Consider the following 21,197-nt stretch of genomic DNA (forward strand, 5'->3'; position numbering starts at 1 on the left):
GAACTTTCTCCCCTGCTCTAACGACGGCGATAAAATAATAGTGACGTAAAGTAGGCCTATTTTGACACATTATTCAAACATTTAATATGTGTACAACACTTTCTGAGATGAGGATAACCTAATGGCTAATTATTATCAATGTTTTTATTTTTGCAATCTCTGTCAAGCCTGAAATCAAGCATGGAGCCTGAATTCTATCAGCCCTGAATACAATACAATAGAATACAATAGAATACAATACAAATACACTAACAATAGTATAAACTGCATAAATAAACCCATCAACCACACAAGCAAATAAAAAAAATGGCATGAAATAATATTCAAAATAACACTGTGTGCCATGATAAGTGTGAGAGCTGGCAACTTCTAGCATTAAATCCTCACACACGGCTCTGTGAACCCCGGCAGCTTTTATTGGCCTCAGAATTTAACCGAAAAAAGGGGGGAAGAAATGAAAGAAAGGAGGAAAAAAACCCATAAGCACATTAAGTTAATACTTTCAGCAGCAGAGAGGGATTACGCATACACAAAAGGCGGTGAAACACAAAGCTCGCAGCGAAAATCACTCCACCCTTCCACCCTTCCTCCCGTCAAACGTAATAATGATTCATCACTGCATAAGAGAGACGGCGGGCCCTGGAACTGAACCAGAGTGGCACAGCGCTGGTTTAAGCAGGGCACGGAGACATGAATATTTTTCTATGCCTGAATTGTATTTATTTTTTTAAAGATTTTTTTTTTTCGTTCCGACTTTATTTGATAGGACAGTGTGAGAGGTGGGCAGGAAGCGAATTGGGAGAAAGATGGGGAGGGGTCGACAAAGAGCCGGTGAGTGCCCTACCGATTGGCCACGGGAGGTCAATCTAAACCAGGGGTGTTAAACTCCTGAATTTCCGTTCGGTGGTCAAATACAGTCAGACATAATCTCCAGTGGGCTGGACCAGGATCGTAAGAGCGAAACATCTCAAATATCCGAAAAACACATCTCTAGTCAGTCAGGTGGATGTCAGCAGGTATGTCAGGACTATTAACTGTAAACAGTGAGCAAAAAGACAAATGTGTCCTCAAATACTGAAAACCTGAAATTTCATACCTTAGTGATATACTTTTTTCCCCATTCTTTGGTCACCACATTGTCACCACACCCCCCATCAGGTTGCCTGGTTAACACCAGACCTAATCACAAGTGAGATTAGGTCTGGGGAGTTGCCTATTGTAAATTCTGTATGGGGCCGGAATACTTGGCTATTATGACACACTGCCCTGGTCTCTGATTGGGCAGAGAAACTGTTAAGGTCGGAATGCTTGGCCATTATGACACAGATCCCATGATCTTGTACGTTATGAGTCATCCTCCCCATACTGTCTTTCAGATCGAAACGATTGTGTAGAACTAAAGGCAGTATGGGAGTTCCCAGGCTACCCATCAGGCACCATGCCTGAATGTGTGAGTGTTCAATATACCCTGCTGTCACACACCTGGCTTGAGGCATCATGCCTAAGACCTCTGGCTAAGAGAGGGCTTGGTGTATTGTGTGTGCGTTTTTTATTTGTATTACATGTACATGTATCTACCATGTATAGACCCTTTCTTTTACAAGATTTGCTGCATTTGTCCAGCACCTTTGTCTACTGGTTTATATTTAATATGTGTACTTCATTCCTCTTTTTTTATGTTTCTGTATTCATCTTGTCTGCATATTTACCATGTCGTTGCGGCCAAAGAAGGTGTAGACAGCGTACAGGTAGTAGTCAAAGAGCTGTGAGACACAGTGGATGACGTCAAAGGCAATCGGCTGTAGGATACTCATCATCTGCATGTACTTTCCTGAGAAAGGGAAGGCAATGACAGCAGGAAGAGAAGAGTGGAGTAGAGTAGAGTAGAGTAGAGTAGAGTAGAGTAGAGTGGAGTGGAGTGGAGTGGAGTGGAGTGGAGTGGAGTGGAGTAGAGTGGAGTAGAGTAGAGTAGAGTAGAGTAGAGTAGAGTAGAGTAGAGTAGAGTAGAGTAGAGTAGAGTAGAGTAGAGTAGAGTAGAGTGGAGTGGAGTGGAGTGGAGTGGAGTAGAGTAGAGTAGAGTAGAGTAGAGTAGAGAAGAGAACAGTAGAGTAGAGTAGAGTTGAGTAGAGTAGAGTAGAGTAGAGTGAAGTAGAGTAGAGTAGAGTGGAGTGGAGAAGAGTAGAGTAGAGTAGGAAGGGAAGGCAATGACGGCAGGAAGAGAAGAAGACAGGCAAAAAAACAGAAACATTTAGCAAAAACAACGTGTGAGAATATGTGCAAATTTGGAAAAGCATGTGCTTGACAACGAGATTGAATGCAATACATTGTGTGTGCAGAGTGTAGAAACTGTAGCTACTTGTGTCTAGATATTAAAATTCAGTTCATGTTGGCCATGCTTACAGCAATACATGGATTACATTTCAAAACTGGGCAGGAGTAGCTGAAACTACTACATGCAGAGCACAGGGACTTTGTGGAAACAAAGTCAAGCCTTCTAGTCCCTGTCCTCAGGAGTAGCTGGGCAGAGGGCCAGTATGGACGTCATTTAGCCTGGCATTTGTGAGAAGAAAGAAAAAAAATATCTTTTTGAAAAGTAATTGCAGCGCCTGGTGCTTGGGCCTTCACGAGAATGGGAGAGAGTTTTAAAAGACTTGAGTGACAGTGTATCAGGATTTGTTAACCTTCCCTGGTCAAGCAGATCAATTAACCAAACAGGTAAGCCTTGCTGGATTATTCTGCCAGGAGTAGAGTTTGCTCTACAGTCAATCATGGGCAGTATAATTGCTTTGCCATTTCAAGGCTGAGTTACCTACTCTGAAAAACGGAGAATACATTTTAATACATGCCTTTTCTCTTGCTCCCTGATCCTTTGCACAACAAAGCTGAATCAAACAAATAAAACGTCATACGTTTTTTTGTTTTTTTTGTTTTGTTTTTTTTGGTTGTCTTTTTCGACTTTATTCGACAGAGCAGACTGAGAGGTGGACAGGAAGCAAATTGGGAGAGAGGCGGGGAGGGGTCGGCAAATGGCTCGGGCCGGGAATCAAACCCGGGTCAACCGCATGGCAGGCAAGTGCCCTACCGGACGGTCGCGGCAGAGCCGGAGAATACATTTGAATTCATGCATTTTCTCTTGCTCCTTTGCACAACAAAAGCAGAATCAAATATATAATACCGTGAGTCAAATAGTGAAATGTAAAGTGCCCTAGACAACTAAACAACTTCTGGGGAGAAAGGGGTATACAAACAGCAGCATATTTATTGAAACAATAAAAGGTCTCACTTTAAAGTTTAATTTGATTTTGGCAATAGGGTTCGAAACCTGCCAAGGAATGTGTCTGCGATTGTATATTCGCCCGAGGGAACATCTCACTGAGAAGAACAATAGCTTTTGAAAAAAGGAACACCTCTTCAAGCTCTACGAGAAAACTTTGCCCCATGCCAAGACAATTACAATAGATTGCAATGTGAAACACGACTCTCCAGCATCCCTCATTATTTAAACACTGACCCTTGTATTTGCCTAGTAAAGGTCTCCAGAGAGACGGCCCAATTGAATTTGGGCAAAAAAGTAATAATGACTAAGTACAAGTCTACACGAGGATAACGTGGTTAAGATTGGATTGGGATCTGATGAGTGGGAAGGTAATACTTTCCCCTCAGTGTCTTTTTTTTGTGCTGACACACATGATTTTATTTCTTTTACCTGCCACAGGCCTGCCTCCAGGAGCAGTGGAGACTGGAGACATAATCAAATCTCTATAGATCAGTGTTTCTCAAACTTTTTCAGATCGAGGACCACTTTGTCCCCCGAAAAATGTTCAGGGACCACCTGTCAACTGAATGGACAGTTGGCAGGTGCTAATTTGACATTGCTAATTTCGATACAAATCCCTTACTTTTTATTGACATTACAAGACTTACAAGTCTTATATTTGTTATGAAAATAAGACTTAAGCTATGCTTAGCTTTGTAATAATGTTACAAATATAGCCTACTACTAGATCAGGAGTATCTGTGATGTTTGATGCAATGGGAAGACGCTGAGAGCATGTGGAAATTTGTTTAATACTCTGATCCAATGCGTTTTTTTTTCTTCTAATTTCAGTTTTTCTTTTTTCTAAGTACTGTAGCAGTGTGTGGGAGAGAGATGGGGCAGAGTTGGGAAATACAGTAAGCCGGCCTAGATTCGAACCTAGGGCCACATGTTTTTTTTGCTCCATTCTGCTCTATTGTGTTTTCTTTCGTCTTCCTTGTAGTCTAGTCACTTCCATCCAAAAGCTGAAGTTGATGTTGGAATTGGAAGCATCAGACTCAAAGGCACCTTTTAAATCAGGGCCATTCATTCAGTTAGTCTGCCTTTTGCCTTTCATGTCCAGCTTAGTATGCAAACCATCAACCCACTCTCAAAAAAAAAAAAAACAAGACGGAAAGTCAATTTCTCTACAAATAGATTAGAACAGGAAACTGTGGGGGGAGTGTAGTTGCGGTCTCGCATCAAAAAGCTCATGCGAGAAGCGCTTACAAGAAAACTGAGGAAACGAGGCCCCGGAATGTTAATTGGCATCGTTATCGGAAACGAGATACGATCATTTGGAAAAGGAGGAAATTAGAGAACGCGCGCTAATGGTCACACTCCGGTGGCCTCTCGGAAGGGCTAGCCACATAAGACATTTCAATTACACCTTTAAGACGTGGTGTCATGACGGTGGCAATCGTTTGGGAAGCGAGGTGAGGTGACACAAAAAAGGCACCCTGACCCCAGAGGTCACGTAGGTGTGGGGGCAAGAAGCATCAGAGCATCAGCCACGCCATCCACCTGCTGCAATTAGCCTCGTTTTAAATGATAGACGGAAGCCATTTTCTCGTCATAGGGCATAATGAATGGTACACGGGTCACATTTTTGTTCTTTTTCTGATTTCTTTCTTCCTCTGTCCGTCCTCAAGCTCCTTTGGCGTTTATTAGTCAGTCAGGTTCCAATTTGCGTCAGTGCTTGTGTGTGTGTGTGTGTGTGTGTGTGTGTGTGTGTGTGTGTGTGTGTGTGTGTGTGCGTGCGTGCGTGCGTGCGTGCGTGCGTGCGTGCGTGCGTGCGTGCGTGCGTGCGTGCGTGCGTGACAGAGGTGTGATAATAGCTGAGGTTACTCACCCACTAGTCGTATGACGTTGAGGGTGGTATTGGTCAGGATGGGTGCGTTTGCCGCTTTGTTCAGGTTGTAATCGGAACGTTTCCGACTCCGCAGGGTTTCCCTGGAAACGCTTCAGGGGAGAAATAAAAAGAGACAAAAGCTGAACATTTCACAACCATTTCAGCTCAATAGCATACAGACATAGGACTGAGTCTTGCGAACCTGTCCATTTCTTGGAAATGCTTGCAGTTACTGTACTGTTGACATTTCATTTTGTAGTGCAGGATTATGGAATACATCTAGAGAACAGAGAAAGGGCATTGTAATCTTTTATTCATATTCTGTAGACACAGAGAAAATAGACAGTTTCTGAACCTTGAATCTTGAAAACAGTATACACACAAACACACGCTTTGATGGAGGAAGAATGACTGCTTGCTCGAAGTGACAGCGGGCTCACAGTTCCCAAAGCTGGAGAAATGTGCATCACTTGAAATGTCAAGAAGAAGAAGAAAAAAAAAACATGGAAGGGTGGCATAAAAGATTTAAATTACTGAGAGATATAAGCCTTGCCAGTGAACAAAAAGGCGCTGAGAGACAGAGAGCACGCAGGAACAGATCAGAACAGACTGAGGGAGGCATCAAAGGGAGGTTGACTTGACGCAGTTGAAAGTCGTAGCTCTTGGGCCAGTGTCTGGGTGGAGAGATGGGTGTCTGGCTTTTCATTCACAAACTCAAATCTTATTTGTCACCTCTGCACTCGAGGTCTCGTTCTCGGCCTGAACTAACCCAACCTCTCTGGGTCAGCCGTGGTCTAGTGTTTAGAGAGTTGGTCTTTCAATCAAGGGGTTGCCGGTTCGAATCCCCCCTGACCTCTCCCTACATCTCCATCCATGGCTGAAGTGCCCTTGAGCAAGGCACCTAACCCACATTGCTCCAGGGACTGTAACCAATATCCCTGAAAAAGAATAGTTGCAAGTCGCTTTGAATGAATTAAAGCGTCAGCTAAGTGCAATGTAATGTAACCTCACGCCTCTAAACCCCCACTGCCTTCCCATCTTCTCCCTTCTCTTAGGCCATGTTACGATCGCCTCCAGACTTATCTAATTTAGGACTATTAGTACTATTTGTGTGTGTGTGTGTGTGTGTGTGTGTGTGTGTGTGTGTGTGTGTGTGTGTGTGTGTGTGTGTGTGTGTGTGTGTGTGTGTGTGTGTGTGTGTGTGTGTGTGTGTGTGTGTGTGTGTGTGTGTGTGTGCAATCTCACATTTTGGCACCTTCTTGGCAGCCTCCAGAGCTGACGTGTACACACTTCCACCCCCCCAACCAACTCAGCCTGAACCCTACATCACCAACTTCTGTGCCCACTCAATGCACCCACATCTAGGGGTGTAAATCACAGCCTTCATGACGATACGATACGGTATCGATTTCTTAAATCAGGGATTAGATTTTTTTCGATACTTAAGAATTCCCCACGATACGATACGATGCGATGCGGTTTGATTCGATTTTTTCCAATTACTTTTCCACTACTATTGTGTTATGGGGCTAGGGCATTGCACAGGGGCCAGCGATTCGATTCTTTTCGATTCTTAAGAATGCCCCACGACACGATGCGATTCGATTAAATCGCCGGCCGATTCTTCCGATACATCGATACATTTCGATTTTATTTACATCCCTACCCACATCTCATCCCTTTCCACCCCTTCCTATAAAATCATTCCCTTCGGTTGCCTCACAAACCCCTCCACTCAACCCACTCATGACCTTGTGAAAAGTCAACTTGTGTGTGTGTATTTTCTTCCTGCAAACGTCAGGAGCGTTGAAGATGACCCAGAGGTCTCTGATAAAAAAATAGTACAAAACTCCCGCTCACTGACCATTTCGTTTTAACTTTATTCACGACATGAACCGGAAACCGAAAGCCAAATGGTCAGTTGGCAGGAGTTTTATAGATTTTTTTTTTGTGTCCAGTCAACCACACAGTCCCACCACCCCTTTCCATCTCGCCCGTTCTCCCTCCCCCACCCCTAGCAGCACACACCCATTACCAATGTACTGCATGTATGCCTCTGCACATCACAAGGAAAACGTTTCATTAAATCGGACTCGTTTCATAGGCAACTCCTTTCAAAGGCGTTGCTGCTGCGGCATCCGTTAGCAGTAATGCCTTAATGATGGCACTTGAACGCCATGTGTGTGTTCGTCGCTTTGGAAAAGTCACTGATTTACATACTGGGAGATTAAGAGGCATGAGACATCTAAATGAGGCACTTTGGCAAAAGAGGAGGCGGAGCGAGGGGATGGCGCTAGCGGAGAAGCGACGCAGGCAACAACCCCCACCAGAAGCTGCTCACGTCACGTCAGTCATTATCATCACGCTGGAATGGGTTTTAAAAGAGAGCATTTAGAAATGCGGATGTCTGAATGTGCATGTTTGTTTGCTTATGATCTCTTCCAGAATGTGGTGTGCAACACACACACACACACACACACACACACACACACACACACACACACACACACACACACACACACACACACACACACACACACAGACACACACACACACACACACACACACACACACACACACACACACACACAGAATGTGTTATACACATTGACAGTAAATAGAATGGACGCCAAATCAACGCTATTTGCCATTCAACGCTTTGAAGCCAGATTTGGGAACATTCCAACTTACATTCCACCTTAGCAACGCCAAACGCAGGTGCTGATTGGACAACAACAAGACTTCTAACGGTCAATCAAACCATGTTCTGATGCTCATTGGTCAATTTAACTTTTAATATCTCTCTAAAATAAAACATCACCACAAAAAATCACCACCCTGGTAAGTTGGAGAGCAAGGGGACCTACTAGTTGAGCGAAAAATGATCCCCCTGGAGTGGCATTTAAGGGAGATACAGGGTTTTATGTCTCTCATAGGAATGAATGGGATTTGGCCATTTTTTGGTCTTTTTGGGTCCAACCTTGGCTCCAACTTGGCTTCAACAATGAAATAGAATTTTGGCCTCCATTCTATTTACTCTCAATGGGTATACAGCAGCTCTTCCGAGTAAAGGGATACATTTCCTGATTGACAGTCATCATCATCTCCAGAAAATAAACACCATGACAACCATGAAACAATTATGACATCACAATGGAGTGTCTCAATGTCTCATTGACTGCTGCATTTCATCAGCCTTCAGAAATGAAGACAGAAAAAAAAAAACAATAACATGGATTCAAAGCAAATTACGTTCATCCATTTCCTAAATTGGAACAACACAACATCATTGAAGCATTATTATTTCTTAAACCTCACAACAATGTGAGCTTTGAACAAAATTACACAATTAACACAAGAAAAAAAGAGAGAGGGAGACAGAGAGAGAGAGAGAGGGAGAGAGAGAGAGAGAGAGAGAGAGAGAGAGAGAGAGAGAGAGAGAGAGAGAGAGAGAGAAGAGGTCTATTCAAATAAGAGTGGAATAAGAGATGGCCATCAAAGACAGTCATTTCCCTGTGGGAGACATTTTAATGATTCCCCTTGTGATGATGGAGCTCCCTTTATGCAAGCCACTTTCTTACGGGGACAAATCTACTGGAGTCAGTCTAAAAATAATCAGGGCAGCCAGGAAGCATCTTACATAAGCTTGCATGTTTGTGGACCGCATAATTAATTCATTAATCAGTTATTTCTTTCCCAAGGAGATAAGCGACTAACGCCAGTTCTTATATATGTGCTGCACATTGCATCTGAAACACTGGTGGTTGCAAACTGATGGCGGAAAGGGAAGGTGTCTCATTAAATTTGCAATGCTGATAGCCTGTGTGTGTGTGTGTGTGTGTGTGTGTGTGTGTGTGTGTGTGTGTGTGTGTGTGTGTGTGTGTGTGTGTGTGTGTGTGTGTGTGTGTGTGCGTGCGTGCGTGCGTGCGTGCGTGCGTGCGTGCGTGTGTGCGTGCGTGCGTGCGTGCGTGCGTGCGTGCGTGCGTGCGTGTGTACTGATTTGTGCCCAGTGATCCGAACATCCTAGATTAATGGCCTGCATGTATGGTAGGGATGGGATATCGGTATCTGTGTATCGGTATCGGGTTCAGATATCAACATATTTCAAAGATCGGATCAAGTTGAAACCCATGCATATATGTGATTTCGGTATTGGATCGGAGTAATATCGTATCGGCAAATTAAGATATCGGGATCGGATCGGAAGTGAATAAATGTGTATCGTGCATCCCTAATGTATGTTATGGCGCGACTGTGGGCGTAGTTAGTAGAACAAGAGGCAGAAGCAAAGAATCAGGAACAGGGTCGGAGACTTTTTGCTATACACGTCAACTTCATCATTATAGCAAATGCAGCCGAGAGAAGGCTTATGGAGAAATCCATATTAACAATCTCCTTAGCTATACTAAGAAGGCCATCCATGTCTGGGTCATTATAGACCTACTGTATGGTAGGGAGAGACATACCATATGGAAATAAGATCATAAACAATGCTAACTCCAACTGACAGTTTTATGGGAGGTGAAAGTATGGATGTGTCTGTCTTTTTACAGAACTGCAAATAAATGGCTGATGAATTTGTACATGGATACTTCTATGGATCCATATATTTATTTCTTTATTTAAGATACTGTATTTTGGTGTCCCTTTTGGTTTCCATTTAGAAAAGTGTGAGAGGGTGACAAGAAATGAGTAGGAGGCAGAGACGGGGAGGGATAGATAAATGACCTCGGGTCAGACTCAAACCGAGTCCCCGGAATTATGGTATGGTTCCTCAGCCAACTGACCCATGGCACCCCTATGGCTACGATTCAAATTTTTGTAAACATTTTTTTTTTGGTCTTTTATGACTTTATCTAACAAGACAGTGTGAGACGTGGACAGAAAGCGAACTAGGAGTGAGACAGGGAGGGGTCGGCAAAGGACCTGGGCCGGGAATTGAACACATGTCAGCTGCATGGCAGGCAAGTGCCCTACCAGGTGGCCACGGCAGGGTCGGCTACTATTCCTTAAAATGCCAACAAACCATAACATGTCTGCTATTAGTTAGTTAGTAGATACAGTTTTAAAAAGCTACAAAAAACCTCCAATTCAACATGATTGTTTAGGGGATGTCTGAAAAATTACTTTCATGGAACAGTAAATAAACAGATAATTGCGTGGGGGTCATAATACATGGGTTCTTCTCATTTTTTGTTTCCCCTGGCTGTGCGACCCTGGCTGGGCACAGCTCTACCTCTGATTGTTGGAAACCGCTGTCGGTCAAAAAAATAGCGCACGTGGTTGGCTGCCAGTGTCTTGCCCCTCCTAACAACACCGTGTTAATAAACAAAAAAAAGGTAGAGAATGCGCGCACATCAGTGGTACAGGTGCTGGAAAAAATAGAGTAACTGAAATAAATGATAGAAGTCCGCAACGCTGTTAATGCTCCCGGTGATTTATTTGCAAAAAAATCACTGGGAGCATTAACAGTGTTGCGGACTTCTAGCATTTATTTCAATTATAAACAAAAAAACCCACATATAGGCTTGTTTGCATCCATGATTACTCCTTTCTTCTCCAAACAGGACATGGAAGATCTCACATGATCTGATTGATCTCCTCACCTTTTCTTTTTTAATATATATTTTTTAGGGGCTTTTATGCCTTTATTTTGACAGGACAGTTGAAGATGGTGACAGGAAGCGAATGGGACAGAGAGACAGGGGAGGATCGGGAAATGACCCCGGCCGGACTCGAACCGGGGTCCCCGTGGGTGGGCATGCAAGCCCAATGTGGGGGGCTTAGCGCCCTGCGCCACAGCGCCCCCTATCTCCTCACCTTTTGACAGGCACGTCGCCCGTCTGCTCGTCCACGTAGTCCTGCTTCAGCTCGTCGGCCACGTCGCTGTCACTGTCGTAGTCCTGGTACACGTTCTTCTCCAGCTCGTCCGACTCGTACTAGAGTACACACACAGCAAGACACAGGGGAGACGATGACTAATATGAATACAGACACGCTTGGAGACATGTGAAGCGCGTGGAGCATGTTAACAGGATGAGAAAAGCAAAGGCATCACATGAAAGGATACAAGGATAATGTAAATTATTTTTTTGTGTAATGAAAACCTTTTTTTTTTCATCGAAACATTGATAGGGAAAAAAATGAGGAGGAAAAAAATGATAAGAAATACAAGCAAATCAAATGGAATAAAAAACACAGAGATTATGTGTAAAGACAGCAATGAAGCCAGAGTTAAACCGCTTCATCACATTGAATAAAAAATGCCACAACCAATTTTGCCCCCTGCTATTCAGAATGCCGGGGCCAAAACAGGCTTGGATTAAGATAAGAGTAGCATCACCTACACAACCCATTGTGGACTCTCCATACGTTTAAATGAATCTCAGACATGCATGACTATGATCATTTCTCAACGTCAATTTCAAATGCATGGATGGCTATGATGAAAATGTGATGAGAGTGAGAAAAACATCAGCTCAATGCCAATTTCCCTCGCCATAGCTTTACCAGCCCTCTCTAAACAGCTGATGTTTATGTAGCCAAACACCCCTGGCTGTACTGAGAGAGGGGAAGGCCAGTGTAGATACACGTATACTAGTATGCAAGTATGCAAGTATGTATATTGGCAGTACTTTAGATTGAATGCATGGCTTGGATGAATGAACAGGATGCTTCTACTACAAAAAAAAAAAAAAAAAAAAAATATATATATATATATATATATATATATACACAAAAATTATTATTATTATTATTATTATTATTATTATTATTATTATTATTACTATTATTATTATTATTATTATTATTATTATTTTTTTATTTATTTTAAAAGCCCTTCTTATATAGGGTCAGGCATTGGAAAATAGCCTATAAATGCTATGATGATTTCTGTCAGGCTGTTATACAGCCAACATGATGTGTATCTGGCTATCAAATAAACCTTAACTGAACTGAACAGATAGTAGCGGCGTTAAGTGTTCATACTGCATGTGTGGGCTTCACTCAATGTTTACACAGGATTTTATTTAAAGCCTTGGCCTAATACTTACAGTACACACCATTACATTTTGCATATTCTTTTTGCACTTGTGAAAATGTGATGTCGTACATGATCTACATTGGCCATCAGTTGAGTTACACTTGGGAGAATTCTGCTACCGGATGTTATCCAATATAGAACTGGATCTGCACCCTATTGTGTTCCGTACATAACGTAATGATTAGCACAATAGCAGTGAAATAAAATAGCAACAATCAGACCTCCAGACTGACTTGTATCATTTCTGGCAGGCAGCATTTTTGTAAGACGTCTATTTATAGTCGTCTCGTTGTTCAAGGCTGGAGAAAAACATTATTTATTTGCTATTGCACAAGACAAACACCACCTTTTATCAGACGGGTAAACAAGAGCTTAAGCTTTGCATACTGCAGTCCAGCAAGTGTAAATGAATTATCCTACTCAAAACAATGGCAGTGAAAATAATGTCGACACAGTAAACATAGACAATTAGAGAACGAGGTACTGATAAGGTAACAATGACAACAGAGACGTTCTCTCAGTCTAATGCCCCCCCCACCACCTCCATAACGGTCAGGGACGTTGACAGCTTTAGATGGGCCTGAGACAAAGTCCTCTGAAAGGTCCACCACTCAGTATATACAATGTATAGAATAAGAATAGAATATATTTTATTTGTTATTGTCTTTGCATTGAGGCAAAAAAAATATTATATAAAATAATTAAAAATATATTTTCAAAAAGTTTATATGAAAACTGCTCTTAAGTAGCGCAATTAAGTGCAGGGATTGATGCTGGATGAAAACTGTAATGGGGACCCAATTCTAGACCCCCTTCTCCCGCGGGGCCTGTGACAACTGACCCCTTTATCCACCACCCTGTTGGCTTTCCCCCTGGCAACAGATCTGTAGTGGCTCATCTCGACACGCTCCATGTTGGTCGGCTGAGGTCCCCGCGGGAGTCTCGCACTGTTTACCCCTCGCCTCCACAGTCGCTCATCCCAGCTGTCAAACATGTCAAGGTCCTCCAAGACCACAGTCAAGGCCGCTTCTCCTCCAACCACGGCAGCACGACAAGACACCACAACACACTCCACCACTCCACTCAATGCCACACATCCCTCTTTCCTTTCCTGGCCCAAGCCCCATCGCTGACAGGGGTTGCATTCCAATATGCGACCTTGCCTCCTCCACTCGTGCTTGTGGCCTCGTGTCAGGAAGTAATATGTTGTGATGACATCACTGACAACAGCATTATATTTCAATATCTCGCAAAAGCTGAATTGTAAAGTCATTCTCTCATTTGCAAACAGGATGGTGAATGAAGAATAGTCCCCCAAAAAGTGTTTTGGCTAGGCTGGCAGCGGGGAAAAGGTATTGTTTTCTCCAAGAAAGCGGGGCATCAGCAAAACGTGAGGCCACAAGCCCAAGTGGAGGACGCAAGGTCGCATATTGGAATGCACCCAGGGTGTAATAGAGTAAGTGGTGGTGGTGGGTCAGGGTGGGGGTGAGGCAATAAAGCATGCTGGGTATGCAAACGAATCAATGCTGTGTTAATCATCGCCCGTGTATACTTTTTTTTGGTTTAAATCACGACTACAATATTTAGCCTGCTGTGATTTGCAGCACACTGTGACCTGTCCAGTGCCTGGCGGGTTTAATTGAGTTGAAAAAGGAATTGTGACAATATTTCACGAGGCATAAACCTCCTAGGGACAAGCTGCACAGCTTGCAGTTAAATTGCAACCTATTTCATCACGGCCACTTTGTAATACGCATTAATGAGCAATTAATTAACTATTTAATAATGGAACCCCCCTGTTCCTCACAACTCATACGATAATTCAAATGCCCTTCAAAACATACACCTCTTGCAAATGCACACTGGTGTTGCAGACTTTAATGGATTAAAACAAAAAAATAATAGTGCAAATATGTCGTGAGGTAGTGCCATAGGAAATGCACAGCTTGCCGTTAAACTTGTGCTTTATTTAGCCTCCTTCACCTTGAAATGCATAAATTTGCATTAAGGACGTCAAGAGGTAAGAAGAAGAAAAAAACAAGAGCCCCTCATTCCTTTTTGAGCCAAAGCTCAGCTACCCATAATAAGACTGCTGCTGAAGAGCCTACAGCAGGTAGGGAGTGAGGATTTTAAAGGATTTTAAAGTGTGCTCCCAGTGTGCTACAGATTATGCTTAATTGTAACGTTTGGACATGGACCATTTTCTCTGAGTACATTGGTTCACCACATTCCAAGAAAAGGTGCAGGACGAAGTCCAACTGTGGTTTTCAAAGTGAAGAGTCCACACACTTGAAATCCTTTTTGTCTTTTATCATTTCATGGCTGGATTACGTTTTGACTTCAACAGTCTTCGTCAGATCAGATGAAGACTGTTGAAGTTGAACGTAATCCAGCCATGAAATAATAAAAGACAAAAAGGATTTTAAGTGTGTAGACCCTTTTCACCCCTAAAGCTCTTTACTTACCCCGTTGGAAGCCAGCACGTCCTCGGTCTCCTCCTCCTTGTTGTCGATCTGCCTCTCGAAGGGGTTCCCTCCCTGCAGGTACTGCTCGAACAGGGACACCTCCACTGGGCTGGTGGTGGCCGAGGTGTTGGCCTGGCGACTGGGGGACACCGACGGGGACCGACACTGGCCCATGAACTTGAACTCCTGTGAAGGGGGAGGGGGTGTGAGGAGGACAACAGAGATCAGAACACAATCGTTCGTCTGGGAAGGATTCCAATTCAAACATGTCTGGTTATTCAAGAGTGTTGTTCTGCACATGGAGCAAAAAAAGTGAAAGCGAAAAATTGTTGGAATGTACTTTCATGTACCCATAAATTCAACAATACAACCAAACAAAACAAAACTGAAATAAGCCATTTTGATAGTCTGTTTCAACTTAATTTACCCACCTACAACCAAAGGTGTAGAGGTAATAGTTCCAAATGCTAAATTCAAAAAGTATGCATGAAAATGGCATGAAGTTTTGACATTGGGCCCATGACCTTTAACCCATGTAAGGGCTGTAAGGGGCACAGGAAGGAGCAGTCAGAACATACAATCAATCCGGAAAGTATTCAGAGCGCTTCACTTTTTTCACATTTTATTATCTTACAGCCTTATTCCAAATGCTACAAATGAATCTCTGTTGTCAAAATCCTACACAAATTATTCCATTATGACCATGTGAAAAAACAAGTTGTCTTGACAGTTTTGAAAATGTATAAAAATAAAAAAACAAAGAAGAAGCAGATCATGATACTCTCCATAGGATTTCATTCAAAACTCACACCCATCTATTTTAGCAAGGTGCAGACTCAAAATGTACAATTTCCACGTACTGAAAGGTTGAAACACAAACCGATGACCTCCCTTTTAATCCCTTTTCATTTCAAAATGAAAAAAAATGAATGCAGTTGCTGCCTAAGGTGGTTCTACAAAGTATTAAGCAAAGGCTGTGAATACTTTTGTAAATATGATTTCTTTGCTTTTTTATTTTTTATACATTTTCAAAACTGTCAAGACAACTTGTTTTTCACATGGTCATAATGGAATAATTTGTGTAGGATTTTGACAATAGAGATTCATTTGTAGCATTTGGAATAAGGTTCTAAGATAATAAAATGTGAAAAAAGTTAAGCGCTGTGAATACTTTTCGGATTGACTCTATATAATGCAGTACTGAATGTCTTTCAATTCTCAGTTTCAGCTTTCCATTTTTATCTCATTCCAACCTCCTTTTTTCAGTCTTTATATATTTCAACTGTGCTTTTGCCACTCTTTTGTCTTGCACAAGTATTTATTTTTCTCTATGTTGTGCAGAGCCAACCTACATTTTCATTCTGATTGTGTGTCTATAATGTGGTAATGAATGACATTACTGTAGGTCAATGAACTGGAGAACTCGTGAACCCTTGCCTTAGGGCAGTGGTTCTCAAACTTTTTCCATCATTCCCCCCTTCAGAGGGCCTGAATGCTTCCGAGCCCCACTTTGAGAAACACTGCCTTAGGGTGAGCTGAAGCCCTGGGCCACATCCAATCAGGGGCCTCATACTACTAATAAAATAATAGATTGTCGGAATCAAATGTTACATTACAGGTCAGGAGGGGCCTCAAAAAAATCTAGCCCAAGGGCCTCGGTGATGTTAAAGCTACTCTGATGAGAGCATGTTCAAATGTTCAAATTTATGTTGTCATTTGAGACATAATGCCATGATGGCCTCGGCCTGGGCTAATTTTACATCTGGATTGGACTGGATCTCCATTTACATACAAATCTACATTCAAAAGTATAGAGGAGAATACCATTGGTAAAACATTTTACAAGTGGGCTATCATTCATTTCATTTGATCGATTCCACACTAAAATCCATCTTTCTAACAGCAGACAAAACAGACGGCTACAAAACAAGTAAAAAACAAACAAACAAACAAACAAATAAATTAAATAAGTCCAACAAGCAGGGTGGTCCATGCCAGCTTGAAAGATTATTGTGGAAATGAGCCATGTTGTTTCTTAACACATCCTTAATGATTTGTTACATGGTAATCCATATTACAACATGCTCCCATTGCTGCCCTGCTGTTCCGAGTCAGAGCGATTTGACACGGCTTATTTGACAGCAGAGCAAATCACTGACTGTCATATCGCTGTATTCTTCAGAAGCTGATGACAGACTAACTCTTGGGCCTTTTCTTGTGCTGTGCGTGATATGGGAAATAGAATGGAATAGTATCTTGAAACAATCAGGGAACAAATCAATCTTTGAAGAGGCTTAAGAGGGGGAGATGATAGCAACTACAGCAGGCACGTGCAGAGCATAGTTGCCCACGGTGCCCGAGCAACGGCCCTTTTGCCCACATTGGCTGATATTGCCCTTCCAAGGGAGGGGAAAATGGCAATTAGCCTATAATTTCATATTTCAATATCATTTGATTTCTTTATAATTCATAATTTTGATTGAAGTTTTGTACAATAAAGACTTAAGTCAGTCATACAAATTCATCAGACCCGTCGAGAATGGGCACGAGCGATGTGAGGTAGGTAGGCTACGCAACAACTCCGGTGGGGAGGGAGAAGGCACGCGACAGGCGCTTGAGCGCCTGTAAGAGACACAAAAGATTTTGAAGATGCCTGGGATTTGGCTAGAGCCCTACACACAGTCTACATATTAGGGTACAAAATATGCTCACAATCAACCTCTCTAATACAATGTTGAGTTTAGAACTTTTAGTTATCATACATCTGACAGCCAGCCAGCGCCACGTTTAGGTAGCAAAAAAACCCGACAGCCAGCTGTAGATATGCCTCGGAAAAATAGGCTAAGATTTCATGTTTCAACTGATTTGCTTTGCAATTCGTATTTTTGATTGAAGCTTCCTAAATTAAGTTTTCAAATTCAGATTCACCTGCACCTCGAGAGATGGGCAAAGGGAGGGGCAGCATATGCGCGATGCGGGGGGCACGCGCAGCTCTACATGGGAGGGAGGGGGGAACAAGCATGCATGCGAGTCGACCAGGGCAGAGACGCAAAATATGTCGAAGATGTCGTGGGAGTAGAGCGACTGCCCTGACGGCCTGAGGTGAGCTGGAAACACAGCAGACTACACAGTATTAAACTACATGATCACAATTAATGTCTCTTAAAGCCGATCTCGAGTTTAGGACGTTTGATCCTAAATAATCTGACAGCCGGGGAGTGCCACGTTCAGATATTGGGGGAATACGACAGCCAGCTAGCTTGCTTGCAGTCAACGTTTTACATGGCTCAGGTTGTTTTGTGGAAGGCTGACCCAACTAAGAAACATGCAGATGACATGTCGTTTTATCAAGCAAGAGAGAACTTAAGGGGGTAGGCTAGCTAAAGGAAGCACATCTCTGCAGAGTTGGCTGCGAAAAAAATGGTGCAGGTGAGGCAGAGAATCTTTTTCAGGATTGTAGAGGTTTGATCTTGGTGAGACCGCTAGGAAAGTGCGTTTTCTTACGCTGATATAGCCTATTCTCCGACCCAAAGATAGGCTACTGTTTCCACTGTCAATGTCCATGTAATTGAAATAAATCCACTCCACGTGATAACTGACGTTTACTGTTCTTCTCAAGAAATAGGCCTACAAAATGTGCATGAACTAACTAAAATATCTGTAGGCCTAATGAAAATAAAAGGTTATAAAGTCTGCGAGAAGCTCGGAGCTTCAGAGCAACAGATAAGAACTGGTGCTCCCACGCCACGGTTCTTTGCGATCTGAAATGAAAGCCGGTTCGTCCTTTCTTAAAGCGACAGTACACATTTTTAATATAGGCTACAAAAGACCCAACAAATGACCTAAACCTGTGAATTCTTATTGTTTTAGCTTTCCTATATAATATTCATCATTTTAATCATGGAATATGCCTATTAATTAAATTTCAAATTCAAATTAAATGATCTTTTTGACAATTTTTAACTATTTCTATTTATTATAACTTAAAGTCTACTTTGGCTGCTACAAGGATTATAAAGATGACAGTGGGTTAATTGATTAAGCATCCTCATATTTAGCCTATTAATTTACTCATCATTTCATTTAATTTAAGAGTAGAGTAGAGTAGTAGAGAAACTTTATTGATCCCCAGGGGGAAATTCAGGTGTCAAGTAGCTACATAAAAACAAAAAGATGAGGATGACTCAGAGCCACAGACCTCTGCACATAGGGCAGGTAGGCATAAGATAATCTCTGTGACTGATACAGGTTTAAAAACTATCAAGGCTTTGCCTCATAATTTCATTTAATTTAGGGGCAGCCACATACCACACATGAGGAAATGTGGATCAGGAGACATTTAGGGCAGGTGGGCATAAGGCTGATCATCTCTGATATGATTAATAGGTAGGCCTACATGTTTAAAAACTAGCATGTTATATCATATGGTATGCATATTCAGGATACTATATAATAAAATATATTAATAATTATGACAATAATATACTACTTCTACTAAAAATAATAATACCCATGGTGCAGTTTCCTAAAAATTCTGAAGGCCGCTCATTGTTGATGGGTTTTTTTTTTTTTTTGGGGGGGGCGGGGGGGGGGGTTGCCCTTTCTTCAGGTTAGAGCAACTGCCCTTTGAAATTCCTGTGCACGTCCCTGAACTACAGTACAAAAAGACTTCATTTGCAAATATCATTTCATACTTCCTCCTTCATTGAGATAAGATGGATGATAAAACAGTGCTTTCTCCAAAGTGCTATTTCAGTTCCTTGATCAAGTTGTTGTTAGTACAACCACTGGTCCTCACACTCAGCGCTCGAAATTAACGGTGTCCCGACGTCCCGGGGACCATAAAAAATGTTGTGGGGACACAAAGTTATCATTTCTGGGACAATGCCGGGACCGTCCAAAAATATAAATGAAAAGATTCTAAAAGGAGGCTATTATATTTGCAAAGCCATTACACAGGGACATTAACTCAACACCAACCATCATCGAAAATAGCAACAGAAAACTTTCCGATAACCCTCCGCATTGTATTCTAGAATGTTGATTAAGATTTCTCAGCTGCGACTGCAAGCGCCTTGTTCTTCGGACTGCTGCTGAGAGGTTGTCCCGTTGGTTATGCCATTTCACCCTGAACTAGAAATGCTCTCAGAGAAAACGGGCTCTGGATTGTTGATTTTGCAAGCCAATAAGGATATATTCCGGTAGACATGGTTAAGCTGTGAGAGGAATGGAGTTCGGTTTTGCTAATATTTCAGGTAAGCAAGCAACAGCCCAAAACATTGCGCAGTAGGCTAGTCTGTTGCCACCTGTCGCGTGCTTATCCGCCCAAAACACCAGAAACGCGAGCTGGCTCTAAAGTAGATTAACCCCCATTCATACATATCCGAAACTGCCTGTAAATTACTTTCCAGTAACAAATAGTTAGGGAAACGGCAAGCAAGCTAACAGAGGTAGCCTAGTTGTTAGCCAAGAACGTCAAGCAGTTTCATTCAAATGTGGCTGGAAATGAAGGCGCTATATTCTGAACATTGTCATACAAACGCAGTTATTTAATTAATGTTGAAGTATCCGTGTTATTGTTTCTGTGCTGGTAAAAGCAGAAATGCCTAGTAGCCAAGGTCAAATTGAAAAGGGAAAAAGTCCACCTTGACTTCTTTGATTACAAGCACGAAGAACGCGCTTCAATTGTACAGCATTGCCAGCGCATTGTTTCTCTCCAATCCTTCTCTTTCTCCCCTCCCTCCCTCTCTCCCTCTCTTTCTCGAAAGTGAGGTAGGCCTAAGTGTGTGGTCGTAGTTTTTTCTCTTGTGCATTTATTTTTAGGTTATCAAAATGTCAAAGTCATGTGAATTTAAAGCGGAAAGGAAACGTCTTGCAATGCGTTGTCATACTCCTAATGCGGCCCAAAAAACCTACCGCATCTTCTTCCACCTAGCCTGATTATCATCGACTTTCACATCTCTTCGAGACTGGCTGAAGCTGTTGCATCACTAGGAGGGCACGGCCTGGCTATCTTCCACCGGCATGCCCATCACAACCAGTGGCCAAAGTCAGACTAGGTTAGACTATTGCCACTTTTTAACTAAAGCTAAACAGACACTGAATTGTTATTGATATGTAGTAGACTAAATGAAAGCTGTTTTTTCTGTAGGCTAAATAGGCTACAACAGAGTAACAGGCTGGCTGCAATAGAGTCTATAATAGCCTACATGATGGGTAGGCTATATTGGTGCATAAGCAATCAGTTTGACAAATATAATGTCATTGAATGCAGATTTCCTCATATCACCATGCTCATATATTCTTGAAAAACGAAGTGCACGGTTACTCAAGGCATTTTTCTATACAAGGCACAGATGTTTTAACACACCCTCGTTTTTTCTTAAAAACCTGAATTCACAGTTGCACTGCAAAAAAAAAAAATCATAGTCACACATGAAATTTAACGTGGACATAATTTACCACTTATTTAGGCGCAAAAAAATGGGGACACTTCTGGTTACATTCGGGACAATACAAAGTGGAATCCGGGACCATTGC

The 21,197-nt window shown here is 42.2% G+C and overlaps 1 protein-coding gene across 2 annotated transcripts in view; it reads right to left on the minus strand.

The window, feature by feature from the left end:
* The window catches only part of vps50 (VPS50 EARP/GARPII complex subunit), a 329,813-nt gene that overhangs the window by 126,617 nt on the left and 181,999 nt on the right, over positions 1 to 21,197 (minus strand). For both annotated transcript variants that reach the window (XM_063185955.1, XM_063185954.1), the window contains exons 18-21: positions 14,658 to 14,843; positions 10,968 to 11,086; positions 5,148 to 5,257; positions 1,710 to 1,831 (exon numbers count right to left, since the gene is read on the minus strand). In XM_063185955.1, coding sequence (XP_063042025.1) covers positions 1,710 to 1,831; positions 5,148 to 5,257; positions 10,968 to 11,086; positions 14,658 to 14,843 — 537 coding nt within the window. The remainder of the gene's footprint in view (positions 1 to 1,709; positions 1,832 to 5,147; positions 5,258 to 10,967; positions 11,087 to 14,657; positions 14,844 to 21,197) is intronic.

Source organism: Engraulis encrasicolus, chromosome 20 (assembly GCF_034702125.1).
Source record: "Engraulis encrasicolus isolate BLACKSEA-1 chromosome 20, IST_EnEncr_1.0, whole genome shotgun sequence".
NCBI lineage: Eukaryota > Metazoa > Chordata > Actinopteri > Clupeiformes > Engraulidae > Engraulis > Engraulis encrasicolus.